General features: G+C 52.0%; 3 protein-coding genes across 11 annotated transcripts; all 3 read right to left on the bottom strand.

The window, feature by feature from the left end:
* Positions 1-5: 5 nt before the first annotated feature.
* Dvl2 (dishevelled segment polarity protein 2) lies at positions 6-9,394 on the bottom strand. 2 transcript variants are annotated; one of them, XM_087571922.1, is made up of 15 exons: positions 8,960-9,394; positions 5,165-5,234; positions 4,744-4,889; positions 4,538-4,635; positions 4,273-4,408; positions 4,033-4,123; positions 3,846-3,915; positions 3,621-3,760; positions 3,466-3,542; positions 2,591-2,658; positions 2,124-2,252; positions 1,919-2,050; positions 1,651-1,830; positions 1,118-1,336; positions 6-994 (listed from the first exon to the last, which is right to left on the bottom strand). In XM_087571922.1, the coding sequence occupies exons 1-15, from the start codon at positions 9,151-9,153 to the stop codon at positions 546-548; spliced, it is 2,199 nt and encodes a 732-aa protein (XP_087428048.1). In that variant the 5' UTR covers positions 9,154-9,394; the 3' UTR covers positions 6-545.
* A 607-nt stretch (positions 9,395-10,001) lies between these two features.
* Phf23 (PHD finger protein 23) lies at positions 10,002-14,122 on the bottom strand. Of its 8 annotated transcripts, none has more exon segments than NM_001399559.1 (5): positions 10,002-10,751; positions 10,860-11,691; positions 12,133-12,225; positions 12,336-12,367; positions 13,918-14,122. In NM_001399559.1, coding segments are annotated over 5 exon segments (1,206 nt in total). In that variant the 5' UTR covers positions 13,952-14,122; the 3' UTR covers positions 10,002-10,536.
* A 560-nt stretch (positions 14,123-14,682) lies between these two features.
* Gabarap (GABA type A receptor-associated protein) lies at positions 14,683-18,005 on the bottom strand. Its single transcript, NM_172036.4, has 4 exons — positions 17,810-18,005; positions 17,190-17,268; positions 16,932-17,050; positions 14,683-15,499 (listed from the first exon to the last, which is right to left on the bottom strand). The coding sequence occupies exons 1-4, from the start codon at positions 17,897-17,899 to the stop codon at positions 15,434-15,436; spliced, it is 354 nt and encodes a 117-aa protein (NP_742033.1). The 5' UTR covers positions 17,900-18,005; the 3' UTR covers positions 14,683-15,433.
* Positions 18,006-18,933: the final 928 nt, after the last annotated feature.

Genomic DNA, 18,933 nt, shown 5'->3' with positions numbered 1-18,933 from the left:
TTGGGGAGTTGCCTCTATTTGCTTTATTTGGTGTTTTATACAAGTGACTAAAATAAATAGAGTAACAAAGGCAGCTACACAGTCCCCAACACACCATCAGCCTCCTTGGACTGCTGTCTAGGGTACCCAGCCCAACCCTTCCTCTTCCCAGGGTACCACTGACCACCACCCACCCTGGCCATGAAGCTGACTAACAACTGGAGGTGGTGGTCATATTCTGGGCTTAGAAGGGACCTAGGAAAGTGTATATGAAGGGACTCTCCATATAAAAGAAGAACTGTCTATTTAAAAAAATACTCCCCCAAATATAAGAAAGTCTATTTTAACCCCCCAAAAAGCTTATAAAAAATAAAGCTAAAAATAACCAAAGGTCCCCATCTACCCCTGAGGAAGGGGAAGGACCAGGCACTGCTGGTGAGAGTCACAGTGGCAAAAAACGTTTTGGTAGGCACCAGCCACCAGGCTGAGCCCAGGCACTAAGAAGAGCACCAAGTTGAAACTTACCAGGCCAAGGGCACAGACCCAATGTGGCCTCAAGATGGGTCCTACATAACATCTACAAAAAACTCACTGGGGTTGCCCATGGCCATGTGGAAGCTCTGACGGCTAGCTGTCAGTTCTGGGGGCACAGAGCCCAGGTCTCTGACTGGAGGGGCACCAGGGGGCTGTACTGCTGTCGAGACAGGGGGTGGGGGTGGAGGCATCATGACTACCATCATGGGGTTATAGGGGAGAGCCATGCCAGGTGGAGGTCCATAGGGATGGAGGCCTGGGAGAGCTCGGAGGTTAGGAGTACCACCTGCTGAGCCCCTGGATGGAGGGGGTCCACCATCACCAGTCCCACCAGGTTCCCCACCCCGCCGAAGGCTGCCTCCCCGGCTGGAGAGTTCAGACTCACTGCCACTGCCAGACTTTGACTCAGGGGCCCGTTCCTCAGGCCTCCCTGTGCGCCCGGCCCCCCCATCACTTCTTGTTGACCCACTGCTCCGGCTCCCTGTTGGAGGGGGGAGGGAATGAGGGAAATGAAGTTCAGCCCTGGACCCATGCCCTGCTCTTGCCTCTCCTCCCTGAACCCCTCTACTTGTGCCCTCTTTCTCTGGCTGTATTGGTAACTTACCCTCACTGTGCTGGCTGCTGGCACTGCCTCCGCCATAGCTGTAGGACGAAAGCTCATGATAGGGCGGAGGCTGTGGGCTGTAGGGGTGTGGGGCTGGGTATTGGTAGGAGAAGGTAGGCAGCAGGGGCCAGGGAGTAGCTCCAGGAAGAGGAGCCAGAGTATCCTGGTCTGAAGCCCCACTGGAACCATCGTTGTCATTCAGAGACAGGTTAACTAGGTCTGGAAGGAAATGAAAGAGAGGTCCCTGCTTGAGGAGGCCAGGACTCCTGAGGACAGAGAAACCAGGGGCCATTTCCCCAGAATAGAGAAGCCAAAGAGATTCTGATGGCTTAGGACAGGAAACCCTGCTGCCCTTGCAGACACAACCAGGGCGATCGCCACTAGCCCAAAAATGCCTCTGTGAGACTCACAAGGAAGCATTCCTTCCTTGGGGATACAGCTCTGGTACCTCGCTTATTCAGCAGTACAGGGGCATAGACCAGCCTAGGGCTGGCTGCCAATCTGCTATCCCACAGCCAGATCTGCTGACTTACAACTCTCGCAGCCACCACTGAGGTCCCCGAAAACATAGTAGCACTGCTCAGAGAAAGTAATCTTGTTGACAGTGTGCCGGATGAGTCCCGCCTTCAACAGCCCACTGGCGTACTTGCGGGCCTCCCGGCGCTCAGGAAAGCCTTCCACATGGTGATACAGCCAGTCTACCACATCCGAGCCTGGGATCAAACACAGTGCCGAGAGGTCAGATTCTCCTCCCAACTCCTCCCTCCTTCCCATGCCACATTGCTCAAGGCCTGGGAATACCTAGAAAGGCGTTTGGGATGGTGATCTTGAGCCACATGCGGTCCCGGACTTCAAGCCCAGACTCTGGGGCTGCCATGGCCTTGGTCACAGAGGCCATGTCCATGTGGACAGAGAGACCCCGGCCTTCACAGCCTGACAGAAGAGACAACAGAGAACTCAAGAAAGGTGCACTCCCATGGGGAGGTCGGGGAGGGGAGAGGCTCACCATCAGGCAGAGAGGAGCCAGATGTGATAGTGCTCATAGATGAAGAGCCGGGGTAAGCAGGGAAGGCACCGGTTAGCGCAGCTGAATGGGACACCCAGGCAGCTGGATCAATTGGCTGTATGGGCTCATCTGGTACAAAATAAAGTAAAATAATGACCAAGATGATCACTGCTCAATCAGAGAAAACTAGTCCTATCTGTTCCAGAATTAAGACTCCTGTCCCTCCTCCCTCCCTTGGCCCTCCTGAACCCATTCTCTACAACTTCTGGCTCTTCTAATCTTTTTGTTCTTGTTTGGTTGAGACAGGGTTTCGCTCTGTAGCTCAGGGTAGACTGGAACTCACTATACAGTCCTAGGCTGGCCTCAAACTTCTAGAGACCCCGTCTTAGCCTCCCAAATGCCAGGATTACAAGTTTGAGGCGCGTGCCCAGGCTCCCCAGATCTCTTAACTTCAAGGCATCACTCACTTCGGGGGAGGGTGAAGTAGGCCTGGGGAGAGGGATCCCAACACTTGGCCACGGTGAGCACGATGGGGCTGTGGGGAACAGAAGACCAGTTCAGTAGAGGCCTCCGGAAGCCCGTGGCCTGATGGTTGGAGGACTGAGGACATAAAGGTGGAGAAGAAAGGAGCTCTCACAACTGGGCTTGAGAGTGTGAGGGTGAAGGCCTCCACAGTGTGGATGACTCACCTACACTCAGAAGTTAAAGACACTGCTGCGTGAAACAATGGAGCACACGCTGTACAGCTCATTCACAGGAAGCCTCAAACAGGTAACACCACACCATCTTGTTCCAGGACTCAGGCATGGGTGGAAAACCATTAAAGGTTTTCTTGACCAAAGAAGCCAAGACGGTAATTACCGTCAGTGAGGAGGGTGGGAGTGGAAAGGAGCACACAGTGGGTGGCCTTTTCTGAGGTACTCACCCACACCTGTTTCATGCTTTAGTTTGAAGTGACATGCCATCGAGATTTGCAATTTTGGGAGGTTTTTTGTTTTGTTTTTAAAGACTTATTTATCTTATGTATACGAGTACACTATAGCTATCTTCACACACATCAGAAGAGGGCATCAGATCCCATTACAGATGGTTGTGAACCACCATGTGGTTGCTGGGATTTGATCTTAAGACCTTTAGAAAAGCAGTCAGTGCTCTTAACCCCTGAGCCATCTCTATAGCACTGGTTTTTTGTTGTTTTTTTTCTCCACTATGTAGACCTAGCTGGTCTGGAACTCACTATGTAAATCAGGCTGTCCCAAGCTTAGAAAGCCCAACTCTGCCTGGAGTAACATAGTCTGTGTACAATGTCGAGGCCTAAGGAGCAGACGCAGCACAGACTTACCCTGGCTTGTGTACAATGTCTCTCAGCACCCGCACAGCATCGTCATTGCTCATGTTCTCAAAGTTCATGTCGTTTACCTGCAAGGAAGGGCAGTGGGTCACAGGCAGTGTGCAACAGGCAGAGCCTCTGCCCAAGCCAGCTGCCAGTCAACACACCTGCAAAAGCATGTCTCCAGGCTCGATCCGCCCATCTGCAGCCACCGCTCCCCCTTTCATGATGGAGCCTATATAGATGCCTCCGTCACCACGCTCGTTACTTTGGCCCACAATGGAGATACCCAGGAAGTTGTATTTCTCTGTGGAGGGAGGCCATATGAGGGGACTGAGCCCCAGAAACCCTGAGACCCTCTCCTTCCCATCTGCCATCAGGACCCTCCATACCCATGTTGAGTGTGACTGTGATGATGTTGAGAGACATTGTAGAATCTGTGACACTGCTGAAGGATGAGGTCTGCAGAAAGAAGACAGGGAAGATGTGAACTGCTCCCCATCAACAGAGACATAAGCCACAAGCCTGTGTCAGAGGGCCAGCTAAAGTAAAGCCTACTTCTCCCAAAAGAACCCTCACCCTCTCCATGCGTGGCGGCCGCTGCTTCCTTCGCCTTCGGTGGCGCTTGAGGAGGCGGGAGGCACTGCTCTGCTCAGTGGAGCTGCTGAACCTGATAGCAATTGAGAGAGAAGCAGAGCATTTGGGGGTGGAAGTGGTCAGGGAGTCACAGGAAACAAGAAGATTGGCTAGGAAGGAGGGAGGACAAGGGGCGAGCGCCTCGGGCGAGGGCGGGCAGAGGAGAGATGTGTGAAGCCATACCTACTCATGCTGTCATCCTCATCTGAATCTCCTAAGCTGGTACTTTCCAGTTCGCTGGTCATGAGGGTGGAAGAGCTCTCATACCCAGCCAGGTGGCGCTCCAGCCTTGAGGGGACGCCAGGCCTGTGGCCACCAGCTGTGTATAAACAAACGTGTCAGGAGCCAGGCCTCCCATTCTTCATGCTCGGCATGCTGAGGCTTGCCTCCCTGCCCAGCTCACAGTCTACCCTGCCTCCAGGGCCTGACCCCTCACCGCCATGCTCACTGCTGTCTCTCCTCCTAGGTCGGTCTCGTCTCAGTGATACGACGGATTCAGTTTCTGTCTCAGGCTCTAGATTTTCATGGCTACTGGATACATTAGGGCTACACAGGTAGAGAGAGTTTCAACCAAAGTCAGAAGGACAGAGCACCGGATCCTCAGTCTCCCCTCTTCGCTCCCCTCCCCTGGATTCAAAACCGTAAAAGACTCACTGGAAGGATGGAGGCCTTGAGTCCCCAATGCCACTGGTCCTTTCTGGTGGCAAAGGGGGTAATGGTGGAGGTGGAGGAACCAGTTCTGTCCGAGACTCATGGGCAGGGGGCGCTGTCTCAGGCTGGGGGCTCTCTGATGACACCAGCTAGGGGAGTGTAAGTGAGAAAACATGGCTCCACTGGGAAGTGCTTTACGAGAAAAGAGTAAAGGAAGAGGACCAGAAAGAAAGGGAACAGGGTCCCAGAGACCTGGGCCAGTATGCGAGGCTACAGGAAGAAAAGGCTGAGGAATGCTCACTGCATCCACAAGTAGAAAAGAGGGAAGCCAGGGCCACCAGTGACTGAGCATGCGGGGGTGGGGGTGTGTGGGGTGTGCCGAGATAGACTGAGGTTGGAAGCAGCTTGGTAACGAGTCCCTTACCCAGGAGACAACCCTTCCATTGAAGCAAGGTAGGCGGGCACTGTCGTCAGAGATCTCTTCCTTCACCACCCTGCAGAGAGAAGAGCCATTACTAAGAGCCAGGTGTGATAGGGTACACCTTCAACTCTAACACATGGGAGGCCGAGGCAGGAGGCACTCAGTGAGCCAGGGTTTTACACACACACACACACACACACACACACACACACACACACACACACACACACACACACACACAGAAGCTGGATGGTGGTGGCACGTGCCTTTAATTTCAGCATTCTGGAAGAAGAAGTAGGTAACCTGAGTTTGAGGCCAGCCTAGTTTACAGAGAGAGAGAGTACCAGGACAGCCAGGGCGCCACAAAGAAACCCTGTCTCAAAAAACAGGGAGAGGGGATTAGTAAGGCTAAACTGGTCACCCCCATTCCGAATCTCATTCCAAGTCTCTCCCAATCTCCATCCAGTCCAAGCACAGCAGAGTTAGTGTGTGTGTGTGTGTGTGTGTGTGTGTGTGAGAGAGAGAGAGAGAGAGAGAGAGAGAGAGAGAGAGAGAGAGAGAGAGAGAGCCAGCGAGCTGTATCCCTGGTTGGCCTCAAACTCATAGAGATCTGCCTGCCTCTGCCTCTCCATCCTGGTATTAAAGGCATATGTCACCAAAACTAGCTATGCCGCATGGCTAGCATGCCTCACCATGCCTGGCTCCTCTGCTTTTACAGTGAAGTAATCCCAGACTCTCCTTATTTTATCCCAAGACCCCCTCCTCCCCCACTCATCTGTAGAGGCACAGTGCCGCTAAAAAGACTTCTTCCCATTTGATCCAAACCTCATAGTACCACTCCAAATTCCCTCTGGGACAGTTCCCAACAACTGCTCCAGATACCTAACTTAGGAGTCTGGCTGGCAGGCAGCCTAACCGTCTCTGTCCTACACATCTGTCCCATAAAAGCCTCTGGTCCTCATGTAATCTGCTGCTGTTCCTCTGCATTTTAGTTCTCTCTAATTCACATCCAGAACCTGCCCAAATGTGTGGCTTTTGCTGGGTACAAACACACTAAATGCAACAATAATACCCCATGTGTGGAAAGCTCCCACGAATAGAGGAAGCTGGGCTTCCCATTTCCGGCTGCCTCACCTCACTAAGCAATCTGCTCAGCCTGAAAAATCCCAAAGCCCAGCCTCCCACAGGTTCCTGCAGTGGACTAGGCTTGTTCCTTCTCATACCCATGAGAAAGTGTCAATACCTATTCTATTCCACAGGTGTCCTGGGTGTGCGCACAAGCCCTCACCTTTGTAAGCATTAGCAAACACAGACGAAATGTGAGCCACAAACCATTCTTTCATATACACAATAACAACCTCACCCTCAAAGTAGAAGTTCTTGGGGGTGGGATGGGGGCTAGAGGATTGGCTCAGTGGTAGAGCACTTGCCTAGGAAGCGCAAGGCCCTGGGTTCGGTCCCCAGCTCCGAAAAAAAGAACCAAAAAAAAGAACCAAAAAAAAAAAAAAAAAAAAAAAAAAAAAAGCACTTACAGTTCTAGCAAAAGGCCCAGGTTTGGTTCCCAGCACCTACCTAGTGGCTCACAACTATCCATAATTCCAGTTCCAAGGGATCTGACTTCTTTCTTCTAACTTCAGAGGTACTGGGCATGCATGGCACATAAATACATCTGTCCGATTAACTCCAACCTAATATACTCTGGGGGCTTGAGTATAGGCCTCATGAATACATCTGCTGTCAAGACAACACAGCCCTATCAGCACTGATCTACTCAGCATAACTCTTCCTAACATAAACCAACCTGGCATGGCCCTGTCTCCTCTAAAGCAAGCAATTTCCTATCACTATAATCTAGTCTATGAACTAGTTAGCCTCAATACTAAATGAAAATTACCAGTCACCCAGAATGTACCATGTGCTGTGCACCTAAATTAAGCATTCTGCACTATGATTATCACCGTGCCACAGATGAAGAAATCAAAGCACAAAAGCTAAATAAATTGCCCAAAATTATAATGTAAAAAGAAGAACTTTGATGGAAATCCAAGACAACTCCCTTTCTCAAAGTCGAACAGTCTTTAATGAGGGTCCAGTCTATTCAAGTAGCAGAGGGGGATGTGCTCCAACCCAGGGACTTTCACAGGTAAGAAGTCCCTTCCCTACCCAGGTGGTAGGTCACCTTTCTCTCCCCAGGACCCTACTATCCCTGCTTATAAACTCAGGACATCCCAGCCTAATGCAGTCTGAGCCAGGAGACACAGAAGGCTGTCCCAACAGCTACAACAACAGAAGGCTGCCGTACTCTACCATAATTACAGTCCCAGTCCAGCCCAGGATCACCCAGAACATCACAAATCACCCCAAAACCCAATCTTTTCTGGCATAGCCCCCAGTGTCTCCATACTAGCAGTCCTCTACACCAATATTGATTACAATACCCCGTTCTGCTGTGATGTAGTGGTACCACCAGCCTATCTGTCCCCATTTGTCCTGTCTTATAACATAATAAACCTAGGTCTGGACCAGGCATATTGCCACACATACCTAGTTCTAGCATTCTGGATGCAGATGTAGTGGCAGGACTGCTACAAGTTCAAGACAAGGCGGTATGTTCTAGTTAGCTTCAGTAACAGAAGGAAGTTCTGGCTTAGCAGTAGACTGACAGGCTCAGCAGAAGACTGGAGTTCAATTCCCAGCACACACAAAGTGGCTAGCATATGCGAACTCCTGTTCTAAGAGATGTCATGCCATCTACTGGATTCGGTGAGCACTGCATGCCGTGTGGTACACAACTATGCATACAGAACACCCAAAAACATAAAGTATCTTTGGTTTGTTTTGCTTTCAGACAAGGTTTTTTTGTGCAGTCCTGGCTGTCCTGGCGCTAGCTCTGCAGAACAGGCTGTCCTCTAATTCAAAGATCTGTCTGCCTCTGTTTCCCAAGTTCTTGGATTAAAGATGTACACACTACTACTAACTTTCATATAAAGTATCTTTTAAAAAATAAACAAACAAACAAACAAACAAAAAAATCCTCCAACTCTCCTCGGTCCCGGAAAAAAAAAGGTTCTGGCCCTAACAGAAAATAAGAACCCAGAAGAGTCCAGATTAGTACATGCTTTGCTAGAAAAATCTACTTCAAGACAGCCTAATATATCCCAGTAGAGCTCTCTCCGCATTATTACGGATTACACCGTCCCGAAATACTATGGAACCTAATTAATAAGCCTAACTAATAGCCTAAATTGTCTCACTATAGCCCAGTCTACATAAAGACACTGCATGCCAAGCATATTGGCTCACACCTGTTAATTCCAGCTCTGGAGGCTGAGGCAGGAACTCCGTGAGTTCGAAACCAGCCTAGGATACAAAGAATAAAGCCCTGCCTCAAGACAAAAGAACAAATCAAAACAAGCAAACAGAAAAAGAAATTACAAGCATCTCTATACACTCATGTGCAGACGTCTGAGAGCGTACCAACTTACCAAACGATAGATGATTCTAGCCTCAGCAGCTTAGAATAAACTCAAGCATCACTAATTTGCCTTTTGGCTAAAATCACGGGGAGAGAATGGCCAAACAAACCAATGTTCCCCATTTTTCCAACCTAAATTTCTCGCCTCTGGTTTGCTAAAATTCAGCCCGTTCTTCTATGTGTCCAAATATAACCGTGTTTGTCTTGGGATGGGCTTTCTACCTTAGCACAGTACAATATGCTATGCTCCACTACAGGCCTCAACATCTCCCAATCCACACCAGCACACCCACCGTCCTTCTCAGTCTAGGCCTCGCGCTTACCCAAAATCCTGATCCATAGACTTGAAAAAGTACTTAGCGCCCGCGGGCCGCTGCAAAACGCTCTTGAAATCGCCGAGCGTGATGCGCTCCGCCGGGACAGGGATCTTCACCAGGTAAGGAGTCTCTTCTTCATCCAGATGGTAAATCACCTTCGTCTCGCCTACACCACCGCCCCCCGCGCTGCTGCCCGCCATGGTCTCGCTCACGCGCTCCCGGGCTCAGCCGCCCACCCAACAGGACTAGGCGCCCCCGCCGCGCCTGCGCACACCCGCAAACTGACGCGCTAGCGCCGGCAGTGCAGGGCCAGTGCGGAAGACGTGTCCAAGGAGGATGGCGTGGAACAGCGGTCTGATCGAGAAGAGCCGTGTGGCGAGACTCAAAACCTAGACCCCACAGACGAGGGCCACTACCACCACGGACGTCGCGAGCAGCACCGAGGTCCCCGCCCACCTCTCCCCATGCCACGTGACCCAAGCCCGCCCACTTTGCGCAGCGGACTGTCCTTCACGTGACTTCCTTATGTCACGTTACTACAAGCTCCACCTAGACACTCACGTGACCACTGCCTTGAGCAACGGTCTTCAGCCCTAGACGACTCCGCCCCCAAAACGTGTAACACCCCCTCCCCCGCCAAGCACCTTAGCAAGCTTCTACTCTCTGGAATGCTGGCAACTGGCCCCCACTTTGCTTTACTCATCTGAGGCTCAAGGGACCTCAGTTAGCAACTATTAGAGGGGCGTGAGTTATGGGCTGTTAAGTGAGAATCTCAACTTAAGCCCTTAGTGTAGGTAGCTCCTAGACTGTACTTGGGATGAGAGAGCTGAAAGCTTCTCCTTTAGAGATTTGATTTATCGTGGAAGGTGGTGATGAGGGGCTTTAGACAGGGTCTCCTAGAGTCCAAGCCAGACATAGCCCCTAAATTTTCCACCTCTACAACTGTGAAATTACAGCCCTGGACTTAAGAGTGGGCTTCAGCCCCAACTCTACCCAAAGTTCCACCAGGTTTCCCAAAGATCCCCTCCCCAAACAGGACAACAAGGGCTGTAAAACACAAGAGCCCACTCTGCTTTATTTACAACACGTAGGCCGTCTGTACAAGCAGCCAGCCGATATTATTAAAAACAAGGCGAGTGATAATTGACACCTTTTTTGCTTTCCTTCCTCACTCCACCAGGCTTTGGTTCTCCACCTTTGAGCAACCTCGCTCAAATGGGGGAGCCCAAAATTAAAAATACATCCGGTGTAGAAGAAAGTAAATGGAAGAAAGAAGAAATGTGAGGAAGGGAGTGCTGTATTTACACTACAGTTTCATAGACAACTATCCCATTACAGCCCAGTTTGAGCCCTGGCCCTGAAAGTGAAAAGGGTGGAGGGTTCACTGGACAGAGATTTTTGTCTACAGATCCAGCCTCCCCTAACCCAATTGTAATGGGTCAATTTCAAGTCCACGGAGCAGGTAGGACACCTCTCCCTTGGGAATTCTGGCCCTCAAGTGGGGACACCTTCCTCAATCCAAGGGAAGGCTGGAGACTGAGGCTCAGTTCCCATGTCAGAAGTTCCAGCCTTAAACAGTGACGTCAGGGTTCTCCAGATTTGGGAAGACCCCCTAACCGCCGGGCCTCTGGCCGAAGTTCCTTGCATTTCTGGCAATAAAAGAAGTCAGGAACATTGGTCTTCTTAATCTTAGCACAGGAGAGGTGGATCCATGTCCCACAGAGGCTGCACTCGATCATGGGCCGCCCAGCAAAGGGCTTTCTGCAGTAACATGTGATCAGATCCCATGAGTCATCACCTGGGGGGAAAAAAGTCTGTTTAGTGTTCTGCTTCAAGGCTTAACTCATAACAGCCCCCAAGCCCATCACCCCAGCTTCCCATGCCGGGGCAGCCCTACCCTTCTCACCTGATTCTACCATGATGTCCTCATCCATGACCCGCATCTCTCCTTCACTGGAGCTGCCATCTCCATCTTGGCTTGTTTCTGTGCTGCCCGCATCTTTGCCTTCACTGTCAGTAGGGGGAGCCCCTTCAGGGTGCACTGTAACAGGGGGCCTGGGGGCTTCAGGGGGTGTTGGGAGCACAGGGGCTGGAACCCCACCACCACCCACCACTGTCGTCTCTTCCTCATCGTCTTCCTCTTCTTCCTCTTCCTCCTCCTCTTCAGAGTCTGTATCACTGGGAGGAGCCCTAGGAGGGCCAGGAGGTGGGAGTCTATCCCCCCGGTCGGCCTTTTTCAACTTCCGCTTCTTGCTCTTCTTGATTCGAGACCGTTTTTCCCCATCCCCAGGAGCTGGCCGAGGTCTCCGAAGCACCCCAAAGCCAGCCCCACCTCCTGGTCCCAACTTTCTATTCTTTCGGTCCTTCTTTCGAGGCTGGGAGAGGTCCCCCTGGGACAGTGGCACTGGGGTGAGAGCAGCAGGAGGCCGGGAGGTCAACGATGTGGGAGACAGTGGAGATGCCACTTTGGGCCCATCCAGATCAAACAGAGAGTCCTTGAGCTTCATCTTCTCAAGCAGAGTAGCACTATCAGGGGCCTGCAGACGAGAAAAAGTGGACCTTGGGGGTCCTGGCTGGGTAGGACCTGCTTGAGCTGCCCTTCTCTTTGATGATTTTGCTTTCTTAACAAAAGTCTGGATAGTTCGAAGGTCCGACGGGGCTGAGTCCCAGCCATCACTGTCTGCTGCACTCTCACCTCGTAATGGAGAGCTAGAGCCAGAAGCTGGCCAATCGCTTTCCTTAAAAGGAGGAAGAGACTAGGGTCAGCCGGAGTCTAGTGACAGCTCAGCCCTGCCACATATCCAGCACAAAAACCAGGAACTAGAAGTTTCCCGACCCCAAACCTGACATGTGCTGCTCTAACCGTATCTTCCCCCGAGGCCACAGCTGTACAGGATAACTGTGTTTCGGTATCTCATTTGCTAGGACACTCATCTCCCTCCAACTTACCTGGAAACACTTAGTTAACAGCCACTCAAAACCATTAAAAAATCTTAACCAACACTCCGAATCTTTGTTACTGCAGTTCAAAGCACTACTGCGGTTATTCCATCCCTCCAAACCAGCTTTCCCACCACAGCCCTAAGGGCCTCTAGTTTTCTTAGTCTCACATATTACAGTAGGGTCTTCCTATAAAGTAATTCACTCTGACCCAAGTCAGCTACATTCCTGTTCCTTACCCCTTTGCTAGGGGGGATGTAACCAGCATAGGCCAAGACAAAACTGCAGAATTTGTTGAAATCCTCAATTGTTCTCCGCCGCTTCTCCGGTGGCTAAAAGGAAAGACACATATGATCACACGGAAGTCAGGCACGACTGTTAAAGGAGCACTCCCAAAACCACAGCCCCTAAATAGGCAGTGTACCGGTATGGGACAGCTCACCTGAGTCTCGGGCTTAAGAGTCGGAGGCGGATCTGTGAAATCAATAAAAGCTGAGTCAAGGCACTAGAAAAGAGTCTGTGTAAAATCCTACCTCTAAACCTTGGAGTTCCCGACCTAATCCCATCCACTGTTAGGTCGCCTGGCCAGGCCAGCCAGCCCCCAGCTGTGCCGGACCCGCCCCTGCTCCCCCTTCCGCCCCGAGGGGCGGAGCCTGGGCGCGGCGCCCTCCCGGGCCTCGCTATAGCGCTCCCCTTCCCCCAACCAGAGGCCCGGCGCCCCGCCCCCTCCCAGCCTCTCCAGTCAACTCGGCTCTCTTGGCGCCCCACCCCGCCATACCGCTCCCGGGGCGAGACCAGGCCACCGCCCGCCCCCGTCCTTCACACGCGCCCGGAGCCCAGAGTTCCTAGCCGGCCGCGCTCCACTGCCCTGGGCCCTCCAAGACCGCACACGCCGCCTGCCCGCCCCCAGGGTCCAGGATGACCACGCTGAACTGCTCCCCGCCCTCCGGCCGCTTCTACTCGAACACGAGGCCGGGCGCGCCCCTCACCCCCACCCAAAACACACACACAGGCTCACACTCCCGACACTACTTCGCGTCCGGGACAGGCAAAGAGCTGCAGCCCGGACACAGCCCCTCCTGCCCCCCCACCCCACCCCGCGGCCGCGCTCCCCACAATTTCGCTGTCCCTCCGCCCCCATCCGGGGCTTTAGCCCCTCCCTCCCCGTCTCGAGCTCTTCGGGCTCCCCGCCGGGCCCCCGGGCCCAGTTCCGAGCTTCTCCGGCCGCCCCCCTCCTGCCCCCGTACTCAGCGAGTCCCTTAGGCTACGGACCCCTAAACTCTAGCCCCCGGTCACCATCCAGCCACTCCACAGAAGGCCCCCTGTCGCCGCCGCTGCCCCCCAATACACTCCACAACTCGCAAGCTCTTGCCCTAGCCGACCAACCCCCCCACCCGCGCAAGTTGCCGGTCTTAACCCCCCCCCCTCGCCCGGCCGCCCCTACAAGTACCGGGCTAGCCTCGCTTCCCAGTTATCTGGCCCCACAACTACCCCTCAGTATCGAGCTCTCTACCGGAGACAATACCCAGACCCTCTCTTCACTCCACAACTACCTGCCCACCCCTCCAACAATCACCAAGCTATCTCTGGCGGCAACTACTAGGTGCTCAAGCGACACCGTCACAAACTCCCCCACCTCGGCCAACTACCGGGCCCCTCACTCAATCCTCTTCGTGCTCCCTCAACTACTCTCCGGCAACCAGATTCCCTCAGCCTCTCTGTCTCGGAGCGCCAACCAGTCCGAGCGAGGCCTTTCAGCCCTTAGTCCCCGAAGCTAGGTCTCCAGCGCCTATCCCTAGACACCCCACCACCACTATCCACACCGTGCCTGATGTCTAACTATCCCGACCCAGTCTCCCACTCCTCTTTCTCCAAGGTATCGCAACTCATCGCCCTTCCACCTCAAGAGCCAGGGCCCCGACCCCTTTTCCCGCACTCCTCTGCTGGGTGCCGGGGCTCGACCTCCAACTTTGCCCATTGAATCCTCACCCGCTCCCTGTCCTCTGTGCCTATGGAGAGCTTACCTTCGGGACTGGGCTCCGCCATGGCTTCCAGCATCGCCCCCTCCCCTTCACTCGGTCCGGCGACCCCCTCCTCTAAGCCGGGATTCCCGGTGCTGCCTTGGGTGCTCCGTGTTTCTACTGCCTCGCTCCACCGAAGTGTCCGCCTTGGCGCGGTTGAGACTCCAGTCCGCTACCGCCTCCTCCCTCTACCACTGCCTCCCGCACTCCCGGACCGGGCCCCCTCCCCCCGCACCGCCGGCCGCCTGCTCCCTCCTCCTCCTCTCTCCTCCCTCCCTTCTCCCCCTCCCTGCCGGCTCTGTCGCGCAGTGCACCAAGGGATTTGTAGTCTGTGCAGGGGCAGCGGAAAGGGGCATGCAAGATCCTCCGGAACTTCAGTTCCCAGTAAGCCACGGATTGGCGCAGGCGCAATAAGCAACTTCCCCACCACCACCACCACCACCAGGGGAGTGGCGGGGAGATACGAAGCTGAGGGGGGGTGAGAGCGGAAGAGTGCGCACTGACTCCCGGGAAGTGTAGGCTGGGCGGGACCAAGAAAGTGGACGAAGAAGGGATTATAACTCTCGGCCACCATACTGCCTCACTTTGTACCTTTTTACCACCAACAGGGAACCGCCCCACTTCCGGCCAGGAGAAATGGATGTTGGGAGATGAAGTTCTCCTAGTGATAATGGCACCTTCTAGTATTTGCCCTCTCTCAAATTATACTTTACAGAATCCCATACACTGGCACAACCTCTGCCAGTGACAACCAGTTAAAGACAGTCCTTTTACCACCTCCCAAACAGGAACATATCTTCTTTAATGGGAAGTAACATTTGGACATGTTTACCAAAAAATAGTTCTTTCAAACTTTCTCCATACCACCCCACACTACCAACCTCCACCTCTTTGTTTACATCACAAATACATAAATACAATTAAAGTTTCATGAGAGAATGCTTACATTATTCCACTCATCAAAAAAGGAGGAAAGACCAACATCATCAATGCCTTCCTAGTTCTCTGATCTATACCTCAATCCTCCTTTCCCACCACTGAAGTTCACAACACTTGAAACAAAAAGCCAGGAGGTAGAATGACACAGGGCAAATTCAATTCAGCTCGGTGGTTTCCTCTTTATTGATGTGCCTCCTACCTCCCCCACCCAATGTCAACCCCTTCCATCTACCCCCCAAAAAGAAGGTAGTGAAAGGAAGGGTTTATTGGGGTTCTGAGCCCAGTGGGCAGTTAGAAAGGGAATAGAAACCAAAACAATCATCCGATGTGACAGAGATCGACAATCCAGAAGTCTAAAGCAGAGTGGGAATGGAGGGTAAACAAGGGGAAAGAGAGATGTACAGCGGCTGCATCTACCATTACCCCTCCTGCTCAGAGGGACTGGAGAGACAGCCTCAAACATTAAGTGCAGGTCCTGAAGAAAGGAGATGGTGTTTGAGCCTGAAGGAGGAACTGGATGCCAAGGAAGGAGCGCCACCTCTCTTTGTAGAATGGAACCCCCACCTCCGGGACAGCAACTTCACAGACCGTAGACGCTTTCATCACTGTAGGCAATGTATAGAAAGAAGTCTTCTTCATGGTGTTCCTGAAGTAAAAGCAAAAAGGAGGTTTAAGGCAACTCATTACTCCAACCATTTATCACCAATACATTCCTCAAGAATCATTTTAAGCATGGCCTGGTAATTCCAGATGCAGGAAGGACGGAAATCTCAAGGCCACCAAGGCAACTTAAGAACCTGACTCAAAATAGATCTACAGGTACAGATCATCCATAAGCATTTGTAGGTACCAGACATGCTCCTTAGTACAAAAGGAATAAGAGAAAAGCAGACTGTCCTTATTCTCTTGCTCCTTTAGGAAATGGTGACCCTGGCTGGGCAGTGGTGGCACACACCGTCAATCCCAGCGCTTTGGAGGCAGAGGCAGGAGGAACTCTGTGAGTTGGAGACTAGCTTAGTCTACAGAGTGAGCTCCAGGACAACCAGGCTATTACACAGAGACCCTGTCTGGAAAATACAAAAAAGAAAAAGACTGACCTCAAACTCACTATACTATGCAGCCATTGACCTCCAACTTGATACTATTGCCTCAGCCTCTCAAGGGTTTGCTTGCTCTGTGGGGTGGGGGTGGGGGTGGGGGTATCTTTTAGAGGTTTTGCTTTTGAGATAGGGTCTCATTATGTAGCCCTGGAACTCCCTGTGTAGAGCACACTGACCTTGGAATTCAGAGATCTACCTCCCTCTGCTCCCGGAGCGCTGGGACTGAAGCTGTGGCATGATCACACCCAACGTGCAGTGGTTCTGTGGGTTTTTTTAATTTGGGGGGGAAGGTGTTTTTGATTTGTTTTATTTTGTTTTTACTTCTTATTTTTGATACAGGGTCTCACTAAGTATCTCTGACTCATTAGGATAGCCTCAAACTCCAAGAAATCCAGCAGCCTGGATCGGATTAAAACTGTGCTTGGACTTAGAGGATCAAAGGTGTGCACCATTATCAGTCGTTATTCAGGACTGGAACTTCTAACACCTTTAATACCAGCACTCAAGAAGCAGAAGCAGGAAGATCTCTGAGCCTGAGGTCAGCCTGGTCTACATGTCAAGTTTTAGTGCAGTGGTGGCACACACCTTTTGTTAAGCCTAGCCCAAGGGAGGCAAAAGCAAGTGGATCTCTGGAGTTCAGAGGCCAGCCTGGTCTACAAGAGGGGGTTCCAGGACAGCCAAGATTACAAAGAGAAACCCTGTCTCCGAAAGAAAAAAGAACAACAACAACAACAACAAAACCAACAACACCACCACTCCTCAAACTATTTTTTTGACATCTGGGACTCTTGGATAAGGGAAAGAGACTTCCTTAGGTAGTAAGAGTCCCAGTCAAAACAACTCCACCAGCTCATACCCTCTCTCCTCCCACTGCTATTAAGATCCCAACCCAGGACTTTATTGACCTTTTAAAGCTAGTAAGCCAACAGGAACTGCTGACCTTTTCTTTCCTCTCCAAACACGGCCATGGTACTATACCTGGTACAGCTGACCCATCGTGGCACTGGTGGGTGGAATGACATTGTTGACAAAGAAAAACAAGGCATCTTCAGCACGGAGATGAATTCGCTTCCGGATCAAGAAGTAGAATTGACCAACTGCCCAAAAACAGGAGATACAAGAAAGTCAAAGAGATCGTAGGTGCCACCAGAAAACAGCTGCCAGGTGAAGCCTCCTCCCACAGAGATGGCAGGCCCACCCACAGAAAGAAACATACACCATGGGTCAAGCTCCCACCTGTAAGATCAGAAGGCACCAAGTATTTCTTTTTGTCCAGGTCCCCTATCCGAGCTTTGGGAGCTTTTTCCACTATCACCTGATGAAAGGAAGGTACGAATGAGATTTTAAAAAACGTACAGCTATATCGATGAAGAACTCAAGGTACAATATTTCCTTGTACTGAAGCCTATTGCAATCTCATTTCTTAATAATATTTATCCTTACATGCGTGGTGTATCAACATTAGGTCCAGAGATCCTGGCCTCACTGTCTTACCTAAATATTGAGAATTGATCCCAGAACGGTTCATCACAATAACTATTTTCATCAGTGAATACAGGATAACTTGTTTAGGTCAAAAAAAATCTACCTTAAATCTAGCTACTTGGGAGCATGGCCATGGAAACTCTGGTTGTCAAGCTCACTAAGGCCTCCATTCTGAGAAATTCCCAGGTCTCACTCTCTCCCGTCCACATCGCACTCCCAGCTCTACTTCTTCAGACCTCTCGCCCTTGGTACCAGAGACAAGAGTTCTAACCTCAAGGCAGACTGGAGTCTGACCTCGGCTTTCCCAGACTCAAGCCTAGTTTGTGGCGACAGCGTCAGCGACGCTAGCGTCGGCCCTGGCTAGTCCTTACCGGGACCCGGTCTGGGTATTTCTTTCGGATTTTCTCGCCCTCAGAGCGGCGCTTCTCGAACGGATGCTCCTCTTTGTACACGAACTTCATTCTCCCGAGAACCGGGCTGGACCGAGCTGGGCTGAGGGAACCCAGGGGGGGGGCCGGGACAGGGGACGGCGGCGGAGGCGGCTTCGACGAACAGACTCAGCGGAGCGATCCACGAATTTGCGCCACTTCCCTATTCACCAACCCCGCCCCCGACCGTCCGGACCGGCCCCGCCTGCTGACATACACCACGAGCTCAGCTTGCTAGCGCAACCCGCTGCTCCGTCCTCTTACGCCTTCAGCGTAACTGCTTTGGAATCAATTTGTGAGTTACGCGTATGACATCGCAGATAAGGTTGCTGTCGTTTCAAGTCAACTGAAAAATCCTTCCCCAGGTAGCCCCACAGTACAAAGCAGAGGACGAGAGTGGTACTAAGTGGCAGTCGTGAGATTTAGTTCTGCAGTTATTTTCGGAAATTACGTTAGGGAAAGGCAATTACAAGTCTAGATATTCATGAAACGTGTTGCTACGCTGAAGGTGGCCGTTGACACCAAAACAAAGTAGTACCCAAGGTGTGAATAAGGATACCATAAGACGGAGAAGAAAGAGGTTTGCAGACACAGCGAAGGCTCAAGACTCAGGCGGACCAATAGAAACTGCAAAAATCCCAAAGATAGGGACTATATCAGGGCGGAGGAACACATCCCGGAGTGTTGCAAACAAAATCATGTGACCTCAGAAAAGGGCGGAGAATCACGTGGCGAGGGCCAAAATGTAGTCCCGGCTCTGGAGAGGAGGTGCCAGGAAAGAGGGCTCCGCCCCAAGTTATTGCCGGAGTGCCAACAGCTCGTAGGCAGCGCCCTCTCAGCCTGTCCACGTCAACTTCCCAGTCAAGCCCAGCCTTTCTCCAGCTGTTTGCCCTTCGAGGGTTCTAGATTTTTTTCCTCTTCAGCCTTCTATGTCCTAAAGTTGCTCTTCCACTGTGCATCAGGGACTCTATCCAGTCAGTGGGGCTTTTCCAGCCAAACACCGGCATAAATTACTTTATCCCTGTGCTGAATCCCACTTCCGCACTCCAAACAGCATCTTGCCCCTC

Source organism: Rattus norvegicus, chromosome 10 (genome assembly GCF_021556685.1).
Source record: "Rattus norvegicus strain SHRSP/BbbUtx chromosome 10, alternate assembly SHRSP_T2T, whole genome shotgun sequence".
In the NCBI taxonomy this organism is placed as follows: domain Eukaryota; kingdom Metazoa; phylum Chordata; class Mammalia; order Rodentia; family Muridae; genus Rattus; species Rattus norvegicus.
The sequence above is the reverse complement of the archived record's forward strand: the minus strand, read 5'-3'. Positions and strand labels throughout refer to the sequence as shown.